The sequence below is a fragment of the Bos indicus x Bos taurus genome, chromosome 27, assembly GCF_003369695.1.
Source record: "Bos indicus x Bos taurus breed Angus x Brahman F1 hybrid chromosome 27, Bos_hybrid_MaternalHap_v2.0, whole genome shotgun sequence".
In the NCBI taxonomy this organism is placed as follows: Eukaryota; Metazoa; Chordata; class Mammalia; order Artiodactyla; family Bovidae; genus Bos; species Bos indicus x Bos taurus.
The window spans coordinates 14,668,414-14,684,967 of NC_040102.1; the positions used below are offsets into that span (position 1 = coordinate 14,668,414).

The 16,554-nt window shown below is 46.2% G+C and overlaps 1 protein-coding gene and 1 long non-coding RNA gene across 6 annotated transcripts in view; one reads left to right on the forward strand and one right to left on the reverse strand.

The window, feature by feature from the left end:
* The window catches only part of LOC113884765, a 40,629-nt gene extending 24,670 nt beyond the window's left edge, over positions 1-15,959 (forward strand). The window contains exon 9 of one of the 3 annotated variants that reach the window (XR_003509011.1): positions 15,681-15,959. This is a non-coding gene — a long non-coding RNA (uncharacterized LOC113884765). Of the gene's footprint in view, positions 1-226; positions 1,814-10,564; positions 10,907-15,680 lie in introns of those variants that run through there. The other 2 variants (XR_003509010.1, XR_003509012.1) reach the window with 2 other exon arrangements.
* ENPP6 (ectonucleotide pyrophosphatase/phosphodiesterase 6) overlaps positions 5,694-16,554 on the reverse strand; it is a 100,931-nt gene continuing 90,070 nt past the window's right edge. For all 3 annotated transcript variants that reach the window (XM_027529666.1, XM_027529664.1, XM_027529665.1), the window contains 2 exons: positions 14,460-14,589; positions 5,694-9,539 (listed from right to left, as the gene is read on the reverse strand). In XM_027529666.1, the coding sequence (XP_027385467.1) occupies positions 9,325-9,539; positions 14,460-14,589 (345 nt within the window). In that variant the 3' untranslated portion in view covers positions 5,694-9,324. The remainder of the gene's footprint in view (positions 9,540-14,459; positions 14,590-16,554) is intronic.

The following is a 16,554-nucleotide window of genomic DNA, read 5'->3' on the forward strand; positions in this document are numbered from 1 at the left end:
CAGGAATCAAACTGGGTTCTCCTGCATTGCAGGTGGATTCTTTACCAGCTGAGCTACCAGGGAAGCCCCATTTCCCTCTTTATGATTTAACCTAATTTCTAGTCTGGTTCAGTTCCTTCTGCTGGGTAAATGAGTTCACACCTGAAGCAAAGGCCTAACAAGATGCTATGAATTTTGCCTTTTGAAAAGTTGAGTTTGGGGGTTTTGTTTGTTTGTTTGTTTTGAGGGGTTTCTCTGGCCACCAGTCACAGCTCTTGCCTGTATCTAAAGAAGCTACAAGGTCGGTCACCTGGTGAAATCGCCATGATTCAAGCCATCAGGACGGATTCTCCCCAGCATCTTGGGATTGAAGCAGAGAGCTTGTCAAGCCTCCAGACCTCTAGGATGGAAGAGGAGCTCAAACGAGCTCACCAGAAAGGAGGAGGCCAGTGAGAGTGTTAGAATCTTTTTAGAATTTTAAGGCGCCATAGCACCCAGAGCAGCCAGGAAGTCAGAACACATCAAATCTTTATTTTCAGTTCCAGTTTTGTTAACAAGGTGAGAATCTCTTTTTCGTGCACTTTTCTCTAGGTGTAAAATTTGTCATGCTCCCAAATAACCTACGAATTTCTCCCTGCCTGTTCTGTCATTTAAAAAGAATTATGTTCGTGCCTTTATCATATCTTCACTGGCATCCAGGCCAGTGATGAGAGAACCATAAAAAGAATGTCATGACTTACTTTAAATTAAAGAAATACTCTTCAAAAAGGTATTTTCAAGTCACTGCAGATAGGACCGGATAGCCTTGTTTCAGGTACAACAAACTGAACTCCGGGAGAAAGTGAGATGGCCTTCATTTGCTCTTGCCCTCACTAGAGCTGGATACCACTTCCCTCACCCCATCACTTCATCCCTCCTGTTCTTTCCTTCCCCACGAAGGTAGGTAGGAACAGGACCCTAGACAATAGAGTTACTCTGTAGCACAGGAGTGGTCAACAGGTTTAGACATCACTGCAATTTTCATTGTCTTTTCAGTGATTAATTCATTTATATCCTTGACTGTATATATTGCAGGGGTATTCATGCCTGGCAGCCTTTTTTGGACTAATCAATGAGCTGGGTCAGGCTTTTTTCTTCTTCTTTTCTCTCTTGAGGAGCCATTACAATTTAATCACCTTGCTAAGATCACAATGAAGAAGAGGCTCTTGACACACCAGTATTATCCAGAAGAAGCATATGGCAAGAACAAGGACTTCTATAAATTTAGACCCAGACAGTATATGGATCTAGAACAATACTATCCAAGAAAAATATAATGTAAGTCACAGAAGAAATTTAAAATTTCTGGTAACGTCATTAACAACAGAAAAAGGAATCAAATGCAATTCATTTTAACATATTTTAGTTCACAATGCATTTCTAAAACATTACTATTTCCACATATATCAATGAAACAATGCTAATTAAATCTTTGTGGGTTTTTTTGCATTAAATCTGTGAAATCTGGTGTCTTTCATACTTATATTAAATCTCAATTTGGACTTAAATTCAACCTCACATTTTTTCAGTAGCCACATAGAGCCAGTGGCTACCCAGTCACACAGCCTGAATGCACAATATTTATCTGCTCCAAATAACTATACAACCTCAGTCATTTATTTGCTGCTCTGGGTACATGAATGACTGTACTTAGTAATGGTGTGGAGTCTCCCCCAGAAAATTCTGCCTCCCCTGTCCTCTCCACTATCCATTCTGAAGCAGAATTTAGGGACTTCCCTGGTAGTCTTGTAGCTAAAACCCAGTTCAATCCCTGGTCAAGGAACTAGCGCCCACAACTAAGATCCTGCCTGCTGCAACTAAGACCCAATATAGCCAAATAAATATTTTTTAGAAATAATTTAAAACAAGGCTTAGAATTCAGTTGCTGCTAAGTCACATCAGTCGTGTCCGACTCTGTGTGACCCCATAGACGGAAGCCCACCAGGCTCCTCTGTCCCTGGGATTCTCCAGGCAAGAACACTGGAGTGGGTTGCCATTTCCTTCTCCAATGCATGAGAGTGAAAAGTGAAAGTGAAGTCGCTCAGTCGTGTCCGACTCTTAGCGACCCCATGGACTGTAGCCTACCAGGCTCCTCTGCCCATGGGATTTTCCAGGCAAGAGTACTGGAGTGGGGTGCCACTGTCTTCTCCGAGAATTCAGTTAGGCCCAGTCTATCCCTGCATTCAGAGAATCATGCCTTAGTTCACCAGCTGGCTGTAAAATTTAGATCCCTGATTCTCAAAGGTTGGGATGCAGAAGAATCAGCTTACGTAAATTCACATTCCTGGGCAGAACTCCAAACCAACCATGAACTCCAAACCAAACTGGAAACCATGATGGTTTCTAGAGGTAAGGCCACCAAGTGATTTTAATTCTCCCTTAAGTTTGAGAACCACCGACCTTCAAACAACTTAGGATGGCGTTTCTCTAGGGACTTCCGGGTCGCTACTCGTTCAGGGATTCGTTCAACTTCCCGCGACAACTTTCATCTCACATGTCGTCCCGGGCGCGCAGAGCCTGCTGGGAAGGCTGTGGGTTAATTTCCGCCCTACACGTCATCGTCGCCTTGCTCTCAGCCAGTTGCATCCAGAGACCTATATGACACCCACGCCAACTGAATAACAGCCTTGGGGTGTGTTTTTAAGGCTCCAACTCTCCTTTTGAACTTTCTTCCATTTTTGTATGTGCCAACAGAGCCGGCCGTGGGCACCACCTGATGCTTGCTCAACCACAGTCCCAGGGGCTTTCAGGGTATTTAGAAAAATCTTCTCATTAATCTTCAGGGCACCCCTGTAAAGTAAATGACAAGTGAAATTGTCATTTGGCAGGAAGGAAACCGAGGCATCGGGTAGTTGATGTGTGAAGAAAATTGGGGTCTTCCCCTCCTCCCACCACCCACTCCCCATTTCCCAGCAGCAGAGGTAGGTGGGACTCAGAAGGTGTAGGAGGAAGGGAGCCGATGACTGGAACACCTCCGCTTCCTCCACGTGCTAGGACTTGAGCATCCAGGGCTCTGAACCGCCTTCTGCTGTCTCTTTCAAGCCATAGGAAAATGACAATGCAGGCTTGTGTTAGCATCTTGTTGAAAAGTCGAATTAAGCATGGTGAAGACAGGACTCATTTATCTTTTTTTCCTTTATTCCCATCTGCTGCACTTCCTAGTGTTCATGGCTAAAGAGGGGGCCTGCTGAAATGTTGAAAAAGAAACCCCTGCCCCCTGGATTCCATGTCACACATTAGTCATTTGTCAAATCCTGCTAGTTTCTACAAAAGATTTCCTGCCTCTGGCTTTTACAACTTATCACTACTGTGAGAAGCTCTGTCCAAATTTAGGTGATCTTCTGACCAGAGTGTCCTAAGCTTTTCCATTCCTTCCTTCCTTCCTTCTTTTCCTCCTTCCTTCCTTCAATAATTCATTCATTTCACCAGGCAATTATCAACTGTTGTATGGGCAGACATTGCTGGTGCTACAGATGTGGTCTGGTGACTTCATCAGAAGATACAATCCCAGCATCCTGCTTAGCTTACAGCCTCATTGGAGAACATTTGACAACAGATTATTACAAGGCAATGTAATTTTCTCTGCAATAAATGAAACAAGAAAAGCCTTACAGAGAAGGCTCTGAAGGATAAATGAAAGTTGGCTAGACAGAGAGTGGGAAGGAGCATCCTGGACATGGAACCAAGGTAAGAGAGTTGACAATGGTTCGTCCGGGGGCTCAGCTGAGAAATTTGACATGAAATATCCAAGATGTAGAGGGACATTAAACCATAGAAATGGATGGGAGGCAGAATTTGGAGTTTAATTGCATAGGAATGAGAGACAAGGGTGGTTAGCTGATGCCTTCTTCATTGTGTTACTCCTATTTCCTGTGAAATTCTCTCCTTGCATTGGCCATAGCAACCAGAACATTTAATTCTACAGAAATAAGAATTTGACTCCTCTGAAAAATGGAAGAAATGACACAGGGAACTATATTCAATATCTTATAATAAACCATAATGGAAAAGATTATGAATCTAACCAGAAACTAATACAACATTGTAGATCAACTATACTTCAATAAAAAATAAAAAAAATTTTTTTTAATTGGAATAAATGAAATGACTACCTTGTAAATTCTGTGAGGACAGGAAAGATAGTTTTTCCTCTATGTGTCCCCAAAAGGTAGCCCAGTACCTGGTGTGAAGGAGGAGCTCAAGAAATCTTTGATGAGCTAGATTGACTACTCTGAAAGCAGTTTGAAAGGTGTATTAATTTCCTGTGGTTGCTGAAACAGATAACTAGAAACTGGGTGGCTTAAAAGAACAGAAATGTATCCTTTCATGGATCTGGAAGTGAGAAGTCTGGAATTGAGAAGCCGGGCTCCCTCTAAAGGCTCTAGGAGAGGACTGTTAACTTGCTTCTTCCAGCTACTGGTATTGTGACGCGTGGGGTTGCATGTGGCTGGTGTAAAGAGTGTCAGCCAGCAGGGCCTGATCTGGTCCAGAGTGTAAGGAAACGTTTGGCCTGAGTTCTCAGGGAAGGGGCACTAAGTAGGTGAGGATGGGGTACTTGTCAAGGAGGAGAAAGTGACAGGATGGAAATGCCCTAAGGCAAGAAGAGCTTACGGAGTGACAGGGAGAGCGACCCATCAGGTGAAAGGACATACAAGGTGCCTGCCCCAGGAAGCCTGCTGCAGGAGTAAGATTAAGGAGGTAGTGGCGTGGCAGGGGCAGTCAGCGATGGGTTCTGGCAGGGGAGTGGCCTCGTCAGCCTTTGAGCGGCACCCTGGAGTGGAAGAGAGGAGAACGAGCCAGAGCCAGCCTTTGGCATCTCAAGAACACTTGTCAGGAAGCTGACACACAGTGATACGTAGAGGTCCTGGCTGGGCTGCTGGCGAGATGGGGCACGTGGGCTGTTACTGGTTTCTGGGGTGATACCATAAGGATGCTCCAGGAGGGCTTCCCTGGTGGTCCAGTGTTAAGACTTTACCTTCCGGTGCAGGGAGTGTGGGTTCGATCCCTGGTTGGGGAGCTAAGATCTCACATGCCTCATGGCCAAAAATACAAAGCAGAAGCAACATTGTAACAAATCAATAATGACTTTAAAAATGATCCGCATTCAAAAAAAAAAAAAAAAAATGCTCTGAGAGAGACTGAGTGTGTTTGAGTAGTAACGTTGGCTAGAGCCTGGACTCATACGGCCACAGAGTTCCTGGCTATTCCATTTTCTTGAAATATCCCCAAGAGGCAAATCTGTAGGGATAGAGTGTAGTTTAGAGGTTGCCTGGGGGTGGGTAGTGGGAAAGGCAGGGTGAGTGCTAACATGCTCATGGATATGGAGTTTCTTTTCAGGGTGATAAAATGTTCTAGAGTTGACTGTGGAATAGTTGCACAGCTCTGTGACCATACTAATGCCATTAAATTGATACTTTAAAAGGAAGGGTTATAAGACATGTGAACTGAATCTTGATAAAACTGTCATACTTTAAAAAAAGTAAATATGCTTAGTATATTCAAAATCTAATCTTCCTTCCTTCCTTCCACCAATCTGTCAAGTTTATAAGCTTGGGATGGAATATGCTTAGTCCATGAAATGAAGTATAATTATATTGTCACTTGGGTGATAAGAAAAGATAGCAATCCAAAAAGGAAAGGTTTGTTTGAAAAAGCACAGACAAAGAGAAAGAATATGTGCTGTGTAAGCAAGTCTCCTCAGTTTTATTTATTCTTTTTTTCATTCAACACATTTATGGGACATTTACGAAACATGTGAGGCACGACACCAGGTGCAATTTTATGATTTCAAAGCAACACATAAGCATATCTTCCATCACACAGCCCTGAGACCGAGCTTCCTGTGGTTTATAACTAGGCTGTCGAGCCTACCATCTTTCTTCCTCCTCACAAGTAGCTTACAAGAGCTGATGTTGGTCTATCACCAATCACTTACAAAGATTAAACACGTAATCACATTTGGAAATCTCTTGAGATTTACAGACATGTAAAACACTTTCATAGAAAATTCGTAAAAGAGCTGCGTGTCTTGAACAACGAGTTTGTCTGATAGCACCGTTGAGGATCTTAAACTCACGGGGATTGGGTATGGAAAAGCCATTTCACCACCAGGACTTACAGATCTGCTTTGGTTTTAGGAGGGCAGGAAGCTGACCCAGCTGGGATCAGGCCATCAGCTGGATCAGCCCGATGCCAGGCTGATGGTCCCTGAAGAGACTGGCAGATCATGAAGTTGCTGTGGGAGCCTCGGGTCTACCAAAGTCAAATCAGAACCCACCACTCCTTAGGGCAAACCCGGACCTTAGATCCACGTGACTTAAAAGTGTTGTTGAAGGCCCCGTGCCAGGTCTTCAGAACCTGCATCTCCAGAAGAGGGCCAGGGATGCTGGCCATCCCAGAAGGTTTGCAAACTGCTGTCTATGACAATTCAGATGTGCTGTGGCTTTTGAAGAGCCCTTTAAAAGTAAAGAGAGTTGGGACTTTGTAAATCAGGCCTCTTGGAGGTGAGAAAGAATTCCCTGGGTCTGCTCTAATTTATGCTGAAGTCTTCAGAACGTAGTTGAGTTGGGTTCGGGTGATTCTGCATACAGGCAGGCAGTAGCCATTCATCTTATCTTCAACTTAAACATCACGCCTTTCACCTGTCTTTGGTATTTTCAGGTCAGTCCAATGAACTTCCTCCCGGAATTAGCGATGAAGTTGTAAAATAGGAGGAAAATTGTGTGTATAGTCCTAGCAAATGTTACTCTGATGGAACAAAATGCGTTTAGAAAAAGTAGAATTTTCCTTGGGAAAAGAACATAAGTTAGAACAAAAATCAAAAGAAAAAATTCTAGCTAAACAGTTAAGCCACTAAAACATATGTATTGCTTTAGGTTTAAGGGTTTTCCTCCATTCAGTGTCTGAATTTTCTTTATTAATCACCAATACTTATGATTCCAAAGTGTCTTATTCTCATTTTTGTTGTTGTTCAGTCACTCAGTCGTGTCCGACTCTTCTCGACCCCATGGACTGCAGCACGCCAGGCTCCCCAGCCCTTCACCGTCTCCCAGCATTTGCTCAAACTCATGTCCGTTGAGTTGGTGATGCCATCCAACCATCTCATTGTCTGTCATCCCCTTCTCCTTCCTTCAATCTTTCCCAGCATCGGGGTGTTTTCTAAAGAGTCAGCTCTTTGTATCAGGTGGGCGAAGTACTGGAGCTTCAAAACCACTTACAGAGTAACTACACCTTGTCAGGCAAATGTCTGAGATATTACTATGTAACTTGAAGATTTTAAAAATGAGTGAGGGGAAAAATTGGTAGAACAGAGTGGGAAGGACAAACTCAAGACCGTATATCTGTTCGTACCCCTCTAGACTTGGATAATCCACTTTTAGTTGAATCACTGGGTTTCTTTTAGGGCTCCTTCCTTCACATGGGAGCACAATGAGCTCCACCGCATTAATTAGAACACAGTCCTTTACAGAGAAAGACAACTTCAAACAATAGACGCTCTTTCAGTAACCACCACAGTGTTCCCAAAGCACTAATTGGCTTTCAGACAGATAACAAAGGCTGATTTGCCTTTCCTATTGACTTGAAGGTTTGCTAGCGCTTTAAAAACACATTACATAAAACCTTAGAAATCTTTTGTGAAGATAAATGTGGTATTTTTAAGCAGTGATCCTTCGCTCTCATGATTCAAGGTCTGGAGATGGCTCCCAGACTTCTTGAATCAGGGTGAGCGTAGATTTTCATTTTTTCAAGGTAAACAACACATAGGCAGAGTGTTTATTGTCTGAGGCTTTATTGTCCTGGTGAGACCTGATGTGTTGTCTTTTCTTGATGAAAAGTCTCATCTGCAGGTGGGCTTCATTTAGTGCAAACTCATTTTTAATGCAGGGATACATGTCTGTGACTCTGATCATATAGAAGTATAGGTATCCCTTGTCTTGCAACAAGATCTCCTATAGCAGACTTAGAAGACTAAAAACATTTCAACTCAGGCTCAGTGCCTCTTCTTTGGGGTTTCTTAAAAACCAAGGTCTCTGAGGTGTCACTTTGCCCAAACTGTTACCTAATCACATGGCCAAGTGGTTAGCGACTGGGATTCAGTTGCATCATGCTGAGTCTGTTCCCTGCGCTCCACCATTTTTCTTGGAATTCTGGGTCACTCAAGGGTCCACTTTGCTGTGGTTGTTGAAGAAGCCTTGCTTTCAGGGACACAGGTGCATCAAACTTATGCTCAATACGTCACCATTTCAAGCAATGGAGTGAGATTTCTGCAAGTATGTCCACACTCCTCAGCCAGACATCCCTTTCCCCACCGTGATGATAGATGATATGTCCGGTGTTGCTGGAGTTTATGGTAGCACTAGTGGTAAAGAACCCACCTGCTAATGCAGAAGATGTAAGAGACCCAGGTTTGATCCCTGGGTTGGGAAGATTCCTTAGAGTAGGAAATGGCAACCCACTCCAGTATTCTTGCCTGGAGAATCCCATGGACAGAGGAGTCTGCAGGCTACGGTCCATGGGGTTGCACAGAGTCAGACATGACTGAAGTGACTGAGCACGCGCTCACATTCTATATGGGATCCTCTGAGTCAGCCTTCCCACAGGCAGATGGGCAGACAGGCAATCCAGTTCCTGTCCTGTGTGTTCACACTGCAAACACGCTAGGAGAAGGCTTGTCGAAGCCCGTATCTATGGTAAACTCTTTTGCTCCTCCACCCAGGGAGAAAATTTTGTGTACTCAGACTTTGGGAAGGAACCCATATCTTTCACTTTGTTCTCTGAATTCTGCAATTCTTAGTGAGTTTGACTGATGGGTGAGCCAAGCTAAGATACTCCCTTTCTGGGACTTTGTATAAGGTGAAGAAACGTCACGAGCTGGGTCAGAAATAGACAGCAGCTACTGCTTTCAAATGGGCCTCCGTTTTCCCCCTGATGGAAGGAGCTGTACAGGATGGCTCCCAGGTTTAGACAGACCCCAGACAAGAGCCTGCTTTGTGCAAAACAGAGGGACAAGGACTCCATAGAATACCCACCTGGGGTCTGGTCACTACAGCGGGAGGCCCTGTTCAGACAAGCCATCTGAGTACATCAGAAAAAAAAAAAGAAGAAGAAAATAACCTATAGTTGAACAAATGAAAAGCTAGAATTTTCCTTACCTCTAGAAAATATAAACAAAAAAAAAAATCTAAAGAAATAGGGACTTTTGTGTATGGAATCATCCAAGAATAGATTAACAGTTGTATGTCTTCGCATGAATCGAGGTGGTTAATTCACCCACTGTGCGGAGTGCTGGGGACACGCCGCAAGCAGCTAGGCCAGCATCGCCAGCAGTACCAGCAGGACGGTGACCAGTGCACAGGCGCAGGGCGGGGCACCCGGAGCCGAGCTGGCTGGGTCCTTCAGCATGCACATCACCCGGGACCAGGACCCGTTGTTGGGCAGGGGGGTGACGCCTGTCACCTTGCACATGAGGTTGTAGATATCCACGACTCGGATGGGAGCGGCTCTGAAGTCGGATTTGAAATCTGAAAGGGAAAGGCAAGGAAGCAAGTCGTCAAGGCCACTCCTGGGCTGGGCAGGGAAGAGAGGGGTGAGTCACGTGGCGGAGGGATTACGCTTCGAATTTCAGCAGCTCTAGGACTGGTAGATCCCCCTTGACCACAGAGCCTGGCCAAGGGATTGTGAACCTGGAAGGCGATCTGGAAGGTTCTAGGTTGTGAAAGGAAGTCGCTTTCTATGGTTTACGGAGATGTGAGTATATGCTAAGTCGCTTTAGTGTATCCGACTCTTTGCCATCCCATGGACTGTAGCCTACCAGACTCCTCTGTCCATGGGATTCTCCAGGCAAGAATACTGGAGTGAGTTGCCATTTCCTTCTCCAGGGGAATCTTCCCAACTCGGGTTGAACCTACATCTCTTACGTCTCCTGCATCTGCAGGTGGGATCTTTACCACTTAACACCATGTTTCTTTGAAAGACAAATCAGACAACAAACTGATTTGTGCATAACTGTGCTTCCCTTTGTAACAACAGAGCTTTCCTTGAGGACCCAAAGACCAGGTGAAGCTGCTCATTTCTGCAAGCCTCATCTTGCCCAGCTCCCCAAACCCAATTCGGTTGCATAGGTCTCTACCAGGCCACCTATCTGGCAGGGACTGGTTAGCCTGGGTGCCCCCAGCTCAAGAATGTTTCCCATTTTTCTGCCACGTGGAGGTCCCAGGACTGGACAGAACTGGCAATTGTATAGTTTTTCTCCGTGTGGCTAATGCACAAGCCACAGAGATGGTCTCCTAAGTATGTCTGGAAGATCAGTTGAACATTCTTTGGGAGCTTTTCACTAGCATATAAAGTAACTTAGCTGTGGGAAAGATAAAGAAGCTGGTATTGGAGTTGGGGACCTGAGTGAAGGCTGGAAGCCATCTCATGAAGGAGAATGCTTCCACCCAGATGCTGTTCCAGATTCTACGTAGACAAAGGCCCCCGGGGGCAGGACTGGCTGTTCACAGCACAGAAAGTAAGGACGCTGAAGGGACCTTCTCTTTCTCCATAGGAGGCAGAAAAGATGCTGAATGAACATCGACTCAATGGACATGAGTTTGAGCAAACTCCAGGAGACAGTGAAGGACAAGAAAGCTGGGTGAGCTGCAGTCCATGGGGTTGCAGAGTCGGACATGACTAAGTGACCGAACAACAACAAAGAGCGAATATGAGACGTTAGTGATATTCATAAGCCGCTTTGCGTTTAGGTTCCAAACCAGCGCTTCCAGAAAAATACCTAAAACTATTGAAGTTGAATTTAGGAGGGACTTTTATCCATCAATAGTGGCTTCCCTGGTGGCTCAGTTGGTAAAGAGTCTGCCTGCAGTGCAGGAGACCCGGGTTCGATCCCTGGGTCAGGAAGATCCCGTGGAGAAGAAAATGGCAACCCACGCCACTATTCTTGCCTGGAGAATCCCATGGACAGAGGAGCCTGGTGGGCTACAGTCCATGGGGTCACCAAGAGTGGGACTTGACCGAGTGACTAACTTTCACTTTTATCCATCAGTAAAGGCCCAGACATGTGCTCTTTTAGTCCCTGCATAATTTTTTTAAAAGGTAGTTTTGGGGCTGTAAGGACAAGTTTTCTATCTTAGAAAATAATCTTTATAATTGCTTTGCTAAAACGATCACATATCCTTGATTTAAAAAGCAAAGAAACACTAACCACCACAGCGACGTGACCCAGAAGTGTCCACCCCAAATTCCGCTCTTAACGTTAACCCTGAAATTACAAATACAGAAGCAACAGAGAGGACTCTGCCACAGAGTGTGTTAGATCCAGAGCAACATCTCAAGTGATGGGTTTTGCTCATTTTGAGGTATAAAAGTAGAATTCCATGTAAAGAAGTTCACGGGCTTTACAGAGCAGCCTGCAGCCACTCACCAGCTGGATAAGCTCAGGGGGTGGGCAGAGATGCTGCCCAAATCCTAGCTGCAGGTTCCTGTCTGTGCTCAATAGATGGGAGCTGTTGATATTAATAGAAGAAGTGCCCAGCAAGGGAAGGTTCGCATTGAAAATATTTACCCCGTAGCTTATGTGAAATGTTCACTTACTTTTAGGGTAGGGAGGGTAAGGATCTGCATTGCCTCAGGGTAAACACTAATTTCAAACAAATCCAGAGCTGCCCTGGGAAGGAGAATGTAGAGTGCCAACCCTTCTCATCTGAAGGAAAACGTTAAATTAGCTGAGGATGGTGGTTACGCCTCCCCAGAGAAGAGTCAGCCGCAGCTGAGGAATCAATGGCGAGGTGGTCCTGTGACACGGAAGATTTCTCTCCCTGACTTGCTGTGGAGGTAAGGTCATCCTGCCACATCACGTGGTGGCCATGTCCCGTCACGTGTGCAGGTGGAGGTCAATAGCAAACCCAAGACAGCCGTCCCCAGCCTTTCAGACATCTCCTTCTTTAACATTTGGCAAGAAAAATTGAGGTCAAGCTCTTCTGACCCAAAAAAAAAAAAAAAAAAAATGTTAGTGGATGGACTTAGAGATTGTCATACTGAGTGAAGTAAGTCAGGCAGAGAAGGAGAAATATCATATATGCTTAGTCACTCTGTTGTGTCCGATTCTTTGCAACCTCATGGACTGTAGCCCTCCATGCTCCTCTGTCTGTGGGATTCTCCAGGCAAGAACACTGGAGTGGGTCATGCCCTCCTCAAAGGAATCTTCCCAACCCAGGGATCAAACCTGCATCTTCTGCATTGCAGGGGAATTCTTTACCATCTGAGCCACTAGGCCACCTAGAAATAAAGTATGATATCCCTTATGTGTGGAATCTAAAAAGAAACGATACAAATGAACTTCCTTACAAAACAGAAGGAAGATTTAGGGCAAGGTTAGATTGTTCCAATTAGGAACTGGGATTAACCAGAGAGAGCCTGTCTTCCAGAATGATTTCCCTCTCACTTAGCTGGACCAGACTTCCTGACTTCTAAAGCTGTATCTGGGCAGCCGTAGCGATGCTCAGCATCCTGTATGAGCGAGAATTGCCTCCAATTAATCAGGAGGGCAGTACGTTTATCTCAAAGTGCAGCTAGATTGTTATTAAAGACCTCGCTCTTAAATTTTCTTCTGCGTAAACAGTCAGTGTGTAGAGCTGTTCAATCTTGCATGCGAAGTGAAGCCAGAAACGTGATGGTTTGCGGGAGGCTGTATCTGCCTGGAAACAGTTTTGCAATTAGCCCAGTGCATTTTCATCTGGGGTCGTCTTTCTGTCTATAAAAGACTTAGGCTTTTAGTTTTAAAGGAGCATATGATGGAGGCCTTGTTAATGGACAAAAAGCTCCCCACTGAATTTCAGCTGTTGCAGCTCTGGGTACTGGGTTTAAAATTTTGGTTTGAGGCTAGATTCATTTCTGTTTTAAAATCTGCCCAAGATGCTTACTCATAAACACTCCAGCTGACAACTGTTTTGCATTCATGATCTGATTCCTCTCTTTTGGGGAAGGATGAGGTGATGCCTTTGAATGAAAGCACCCCTGTCTCATGTTCCTCTGTGTAAAGGCCATGGCCTAGGATGTCTCCACGCTGAGCTAGCGGTTGACCTCACAGCATCCTCAAGGCTCCATCCTGAACTCAGCTGGCTTCTGAGCTCCGCAGATCTAACCTGGTGCTTGGCTAACAGGTAGCTGTTATCGGTTGACGGTATCATGCGGGAGCATCCTCTGAACTCTCTGAGGCCAATGTCGTGAACCCAGCTGTGCCCCAGAAATGCTTGCGGCTACTGGTCCTGTTGCTTGCTTAAGGACGTGGGCACTCGGATGATGTGTGGGCAATGATGTGGACCCACATGTGTTCCCTAAGCTCGGCCTCCCAGAGGCACCCGTGGAGGGGGCGGAAGTTGACACCGTGTAGCTCTCAGCAGGTTTTTTTTTGTGTATGGTTGAGAGAGTGACCCAAGGTGAATGGAATGAAGGAGGGCCCACAAGCATCTCTGTCTGGTATGTTGAGGAGGAGGGCAGGGCTTCCAGGTGTGACCTCTAACCTATCACCTGATAGGAAAGCATGGGCTTTTGTGGGCTGAAACATTTTGATCGAAACATTCAGAAAAAGGAACTTTGACTGTGGATACCAGGGTAAGCTAATAAGCTTAATGTTTAATAAGGAGTGTGGACAGCAGGAAGGAAGACGAGGAGCTCGTAATCTGATCAGCTGACTCTTGATGGTTGTTGACTGCTTTTCACTCTTTTTTTTTCTTTTAAGGGAGTGTACAGGTAGTAATATGATTGTTAGAGCGTTTGATAAACTTTTCCAAAATGTGAATTTTACAGTGCTGTATTAATTAAAGCAAATGACCAAATGGGCCCCCCTCCGCCCACCTCTCTTCCAGACCAGGAAGGCATCAGGTCCAAGAAGGCAAAGTCAATTCACACTCTTATCCTAGACACTGCAGAAGTCATTCTGGCTCATCCTCAAAGTCAGTCACAAAACTGTTTCCTAGCCTGCTGTGAGCACATCCTAGCTTCTGGTGGGCCCTAGACTGGATGACCCACACAGGGGTGGCCGCTCTAGACAGGGAGGAAGTGTGGAAGTGTCAGACCCCATGAAGCGAGCATGTTGACTCTGGGACTTGTGGCTGTCAGCAACCTGGTGCCTGATAAGCTTTCCTGGACATCAGATGGCTGTGAAGGGATGTTTTGATGAATTAAGTAAAAAATGAATCACAAACATGTGGAATACATTTTCCTCACCGCGCTTGAGATTTAAAACTTACAGGGAGAAGTATTTGACCACGTTTGCCAAACCCAAGAAGCATTTGAAAGCAAGCCAGCCAAAGACATTTTGTGGAGACCGGCTGGCTTTGCTCAGCTTTGCTCATAAAGAGGATCCGTAAAGAAATTGCTCCAGCCTTTCCGAGCACCCTCAGCCCCTGATGCCTCAGAAGAGGAATAACTAAGATCTCGCCTACCAGGTCCGAAGGCCAGGAAGATGCCCCTCATGGCTCTGAGCTCGTTGTCGTATCCGTGCCAGCCCCATTGCCAGCCTTCTGGCTTGCGGGTGACGGTGCTGTTCATCCAGAATGGAAGCGACTCTCGATTCTGAAATCAACAAGGCATTGACATCACCCTGTGACCAGGCCAGGGCGTGAGCGAGCATCGGGTTCAAACTACCACCCACCCAGCGCGGGGCTTTCCTGCCCAGGGGTCTCAGCCAGGGTTGTCCGACCTCAGCCGGATCACTTCTCACTCCAGGTAGCTCGGACCTTTGGAGGTGGCCCGTTAAATTGCCAGAGAGCCCTAGTTCTGAAGGTCTCTTCTTGCTCTGGGCTGAACTGTGCCTCGTAATCAGTTTCAGAGCCACTAAACATAGTGTGTCAGAGACAGAAGGGATGTGAAAGTGTACCTGTGGTATAATAAAAAATAGAGTTGGCCTTTGTCCCAGGTTCCCTGGCCCAGAGCACCTAAACCCTTGGAATTTCCTGAGTGCTGAGGGTGTTTTGTTATTCGTGATGAGTCCTGAGTTCCCATACCTGAGTTTACGCTAATGGGATGGGATGATCTTTGGGTTGAGGGGCTAGATAGCTTCAGGGTGGGGGTGCTGGTCACCAGAAGAACCAAGGGGAGAGTTAGAACTTCCAGCCCTATCCTCTGATCTCTTAAGACTGAGTTCAACCATGTGGGTAATGATTTTGTTACCTGAGCCAACACAGTGAGACCCCACATAAACCCCCAGGAACAGCAGGGTCCGGGGAACATCTGGATTAATGAACACACAGTGATGGGAGGCCGGTGCCCCGACCTGGGTTCTCGGCGCCCCTCACCGCCACAGCGTGCCCTGTGCCTCTCTTCCATTTGCCTGCCCCTGTGTAGCATCCTTTATAAGAAGATTGTAATCGTGAGCGTAGCAACTTTCTGAGTTCTGCGATTCATCTCGGTGAACTATCAAAGCCGAAGGCAGGTGGTGAGAACCCTCAGATTTATGGCCAAGTCAGACACAAGTGTGGGCAGCCTGGGGACCCAGGACTTGGGACGAGCATTCAGATGTGCGGGCCGTCTTGTGGGCCGGAGTATGGGTCTGCTCTAACCTGGGGTGGTGTCAGAGTGGAGTTGAAATGGTAGGACACCCGACTGCTGTGGAAGAAATGTTGCTGGCAAACACAGAGGCTAATGGAATCACTTCATTTTTCTAGCCCAGCCTCGGAAGCCCAGAAGCAGCGAGCCTGCACCACCCCAGGGGCCCCTCCCCTGGAGGAACCACCCCTGTCCTCGTTTGTCCAGCTCCACCCCGGAAGTCCTCCTCTCCACTGAGCCAGCCTTTGAAGATGAACCCATGTTCCTCTCCTCCACGCCTGTGGACCTTCATGTCCTTTGACCATTCTTCAGTTGGGATGGCTTCCAGACCTGTCGCTGCCCTGTCACCCGTCTTTTCTTCAGAACTAAATTTCCCTAGATTGTAGCAGCTTACTTGAGAGACAGCAAAGCTCACAGGAGGTTTTGCAAATCCCGAGGAGACTGTAGCCAGTTGGACACAAACCGAGCTCTTTGAGGCAGACTAAGCCTTCATTCCTGATAGTCCGATCATCTTCTGGCTCAGCAGAGTTTAATATGACAAGTTTTCCAAATGCAGGAGGTAGAATTGACTAGTTGTGATGAATGTGTGGAAGCAGCACAGCTCAAGGACCAGGGATTTACAGGTGGGCTTCCCTGGTGGCTCAGACAATAAAGAATCTGCCTACAATGCAGGAGACCTGGGTTCAATCCCTGGGTCGGGAAGATCCCCCTGGAGAAAGGAATGGCGACCCACTCCAGTATTCTTGCCTGGAGAGTCCCATGGACAGAGGAGCCTGGCAGGCTACAGTCCGTGGGGTCGCAGAGTCAGACACGACTGAGGGACTAACACCTTTGCAAGACTTGTAACAGCACATGTATGCCGTTTTGTGTGATGTGCGGTTCACCGAGAGCCTCCCCCGACATCCACTTAGGTGTCAACACCTCCTGCTGCAGACGGTATTTTTTTTTCCATTTTGGCGCAGAGTGGTTAAGTGACACTCTTAAAGTCACAGA